The 4317-nt window shown below is 26.5% G+C and overlaps 1 protein-coding gene and 1 long non-coding RNA gene across 3 annotated transcripts in view; one reads left to right on the forward strand and one right to left on the reverse strand.

Annotated features, from left to right (window-relative positions):
• Positions 1-2738, reverse strand: part of LOC110271744 — a 5476-nt gene extending 2738 nt beyond the window's left edge. Inside the window, exons 1-4 of one of the 2 annotated variants that reach the window (XR_002362371.1) lie at positions 2606-2738; positions 2462-2518; positions 1452-1513; positions 166-256 (exon numbers count right to left, since the gene is read on the reverse strand). This is a non-coding gene — a long non-coding RNA (uncharacterized LOC110271744). Of the gene's footprint in view, positions 1-165; positions 524-1451; positions 1514-2461; positions 2519-2605 lie in introns of those variants that run through there. The other variant, XR_002362370.1, reaches the window with a different exon arrangement.
• LOC107642831 (cytochrome P450 71D8-like) overlaps positions 1-2918 on the forward strand; it is a 6483-nt gene extending 3565 nt beyond the window's left edge. The window contains exon 2 of the mRNA XM_016346318.2: positions 2257-2918. Coding sequence (XP_016201804.1) covers positions 2257-2868 — 612 coding nt within the window. The 3' untranslated portion in view covers positions 2869-2918. The remainder of the gene's footprint in view (positions 1-2256) is intronic.

Raw genomic sequence — 4317 nt, forward strand, 5'->3', positions numbered from 1 at the left:
TAACTAACTTTGTAAAAGATAAAATCTATATTGTTTTAGACCAAGAATTATTTAAAAAAAAAAAAAAACTCGAGAGAATAATAATGATTTGGAAGTTTTCAAAGGGAAAATTATTGAAAATGTGATTGACTGATTCTGAAGTTTTAAATTGAAAGTCAAACATACCATAACTTTTAGATAAGTTGGGAGTTGGGACCAAGCCTCTCTCGTGCATGCCCTCCACCTGTCGCCTAGCGAACAATTTGTTGACTTTTTACTGTGTACTAGGACAGAAGTTCATCAGTCTTGACCAAATAAAAAAAAGCGGCTCAGATTCTCTCATACTAGGGTCTCCTTTTACAATATCCCAATTTAATTATCAAACAACTATTATAAACACAACACGGTCTTTACATATTTCATATGATTGTATTATTTCTTTTGAGAAAATGTCACTGAGAGATACTAAAATGATACTCTATTTCTCTTTATTTATAAAATAGAAATTTTTAAAAAAATTTAATAATTAAATTATTTTTTCTAAGATACTCTTCAATAATTTTTTAATTATTAAATTATGATTTTACCAAAATTTTTGTTAAAAATTATTTTTATATTTTACTATTAATTTTTCGATATCAATATATATTATTTTAACATTAAATAAAAAAATCTTACCACTGTTAATATGTATAATTAATATTGATAAATAATTTGTTTCATAAAACTATTGAAATTTATTAACAACTTTATCAAAATTTAAAAACAAGTCGAGATGAATAAATTCCAAATTTAAAAAATCAATATCTCATTCCTTCACATCCCTACCAAGTAAGTTCTTTAACCTAAATAAAGAGCATTGTGCATAATAAAATATGTTTTTATGTTGATGTATTGTCCCTTCTGCAAGCTGCAATTTTCGATACTCAACTCTTGAAACTTCTAAATCTGTCATTGAATTGTCAAATTTAAAGAATGATTTTTAGAAAGTTTATCTTTTTTAATATATATCCTGCAACATCAAATAAATAGTGCATTTTAGTTTTTTTACTTTTACAAAATCTTTCCATTATCTCACCTTCATTCTCTATATTAATTTCTACTTCACTTTTTTCTTCTAAAATGTAGTCATCCTCGTTCCACTCCTCATCATCCAAATAACTCTCTACGCATTAATCCTTATTAATATCATATTCTTCATCACTATCGGTAAATAATTGTTCAATAGAAGATTCAGTTCTATTATACTCATTGACATTAGATATAGCTTCAATATTGGTAGACATTTTGCTAAAATGAAAAAAAATTGGCATAATTAATAATGAATAACTATAACAGAAGCAAAGAAACGACAAAAAAAAGCTATGCAAAAACAAGAAATTCAAAATGAAGGGTTTAGGGATATATCCAAGATTGCCAATGATATGAATTTTTTTTGTAAATTAATTGAGTTTGAGAAAAAGATGCCAAACCTTATTACTTGAATTGATAATAACAGTGATGATTACACAAAGCTATGCAGCAATGAAAGCACCTAGGTAGCGATGCATGGCAGAGACAAACAAAGGAAATTGGAGAGATTGAAAGAGAAATAGCGTAGGAACGATAATATAGATAAATAGATATTTGAGCGACTATGAGGGAAGGGGAGTGCTAGGTAAACAATGACCATGTTGAAAATAAAAATACACTACATTCTAATTTAATGCTACTAATTAAATTTAAAATTAATTTACTTTTTTATTCCTATTAATTCACATTGTTCACATATTGTTCAAAAATATTGTTGGTTATCTATACTTTTCCGTGAGGGAATTGGAATCCTAATTCAAAAATTGAGTTTAGTTAGTAAATAAATATAAAGGGATAATATGGTAAATTAGAATATTAATTTTATTGAATAAAATATTTAATTTTTTTTAAATGAAATATTCTGTTAACATTTTTAACCAAATAGATTAAAGTGTACATTTTACAAATAGAAGGGAGGAAATTGTCATTTTAGTATTTAAAAAGTATATATAGTTTTTCTCATTTCAATATATGACCTGTCGTGTTTTATTAATTGATTCTTTCTTTCATACATGTTTTAGTATTTTATCATGTTTTATTTTTCATTAAAATTTTGTATTAAAATGTATTTTGAAGACATATTTTAATTATTAATTTATTAAAAAATAAAAATTTTTTATTATTATACTTTTAGAATATATTTTTAAAATACAAATTAATTAAATAGGAAAATAAAAAGATAAAGAAAACTTCAACTATTTACAGGACGTGTTTGTTGCTGGAACGGAAACCACAGCATCAACAATAGAATGGGCCATGGCAGAAATGATAAAGAACCCAAGAGTGATGGCAAAGGCACAAACTGAATTAAGAGAAGCACTTAGAGGAAAGAAAACAATTCATGAAACTGATATTGAAGATCTAAGTTACTTAAAGTTAGTGGTCAAAGAGACACTAAGGTTACACTCACCATCTCCATTGTTAATACCCAGAGAATGCACCGAAGCAACCAACATTCATGGCTATGCTATACCAATCAAAACAAGAGTGATGGTTAATGTGTGGGCAATTGCAAGAGATCCCCAATACTGGCATGATTCTGAGAGTTTTATACCTGAGAGGTTTGAAGATGGTTCTTTGGACTTCAAAGGGAATAATTTTGAGTATTTACCATTTGGGGCAGGAAGAAGAATATGCCCTGGCATGACTTTTGGTGTTGCCAGCGTTACACTTCCTTTGGCTCTCTTACTTTACCATTTCAATTGGGAACTCCCCAGTGGGATGAAGTCTGAAGATGTAGACATGACTGAACTCGCTGGCTTGGCAATTGGAAGAAAACATGCCTTGTGTTTGATTCCCACTGTTTATGATCCATAACTTTATCATAATGTTCTAATCAAGTTTTCTGTTCAAGTTACCAACATTTATATAAAGGAAACGTATAGGTAAATAACTCCTAATACATATTTTAAAAAAAATAAAATTTGAATAATTATTAATTAATAATAATTTAAAAAATTAGAATTATCATAGCCAGTAATAACATTTTTATATATATGTAAAATAAAGTTTAAATATGCTATCTATCGTATTGGTATAAAAAAAATTATATTGATCAAATCTTGGCTAAAATTAATTAAAAAAATGCTGATCCTTACCTTTTCTTTATTTATGTAATAGTATTACGAAATGGTATATTTACACAACTTCTCCAACTTTGTGTATATATGAAAGTAATGAATTTTTTAGGGTAATTAACCTTTAATTTTGGTTCTAATATTTGAGAAATTTTAATTTAATTTTTAATATTTTAGAGATTTTATTTTTGTTTTAAAAAATTTTAAATGAATTTAATATTATCCCATCATTAAATTTGACACGAATAATTAATGAAGTGAGTGACATAGAGGTTAATTAACATTTTTAGCGTTACAAAAACAAAAAACATGCTTGAAATTAGGGGTGGCAAATGGATCGAAACTCGCCAGATCAACCTGCGTAACTCGCTAAAAAAGAGGATTAGGTTAAAAATTTAAAAAATTTCTATAATTAAAAAGGCCACCTAATCTGCGGGTTTTGGCGGGGTAGGGTGGGCTTTCTTGGCGGGCCCGTCGTTTTTTTTGTAATTGAAAATGTTCTAAGTTATAATTTGGATTATGTTTTATGTTTGATTAATTAGAGATTTGAAGATGTTTAATTATATGTTTTGGACAATATTTGTTTATTTTTTACCATGTTAATTTTATTATTTTGTTTTAAAAAACTTGGTTGATAATTATGTTTATTATATATTTAGAATTATAAAGACTTTAATATTTGTAAATTTAAAAATTATAATTTTTTTATGTCTTTAGACATTATAAATTTACTGAAATAGTTGTGAAATTATATATATTGTTTAATATTTAAGAGTTTATTAATAAAAAATTTTAAAAATTAATAATAAAAAAAAGAGAATTGGAGGGTTTAGCCCGCCAACCCGCCGTTAGGTGGAGCGAAAGAGAAATTTGGGACCGCCTTACTTGACGGGGCGGGTTAACCCGTTTGTCACTCCACTTGAAACACTTTTCCTTTTCGTTCTTCTTCTTCTTTTATAAAATTTCAAATCATAAAATCAACCGTCAACGTTCCAAAGTCAAAGAAATTGATTTTATATTAAGGATTGTTAAGTGAGTCGATTTTACTTAAATACTGAAATCAAATATTATTATTCTTTAATATGTTAATGTTCGTGTCAAATTTAATGGTAGAATAATATTAAATTCGTTTAAAAAAATTTTTTGATTGAAATAGGATGTTTGAAAAATTAAAGATCAAATTAAAAAT

Source organism: Arachis ipaensis, chromosome B05 (assembly GCF_000816755.2).
Source record: "Arachis ipaensis cultivar K30076 chromosome B05, Araip1.1, whole genome shotgun sequence".
Classification (NCBI taxonomy): domain Eukaryota; kingdom Viridiplantae; phylum Streptophyta; class Magnoliopsida; order Fabales; family Fabaceae; genus Arachis; species Arachis ipaensis.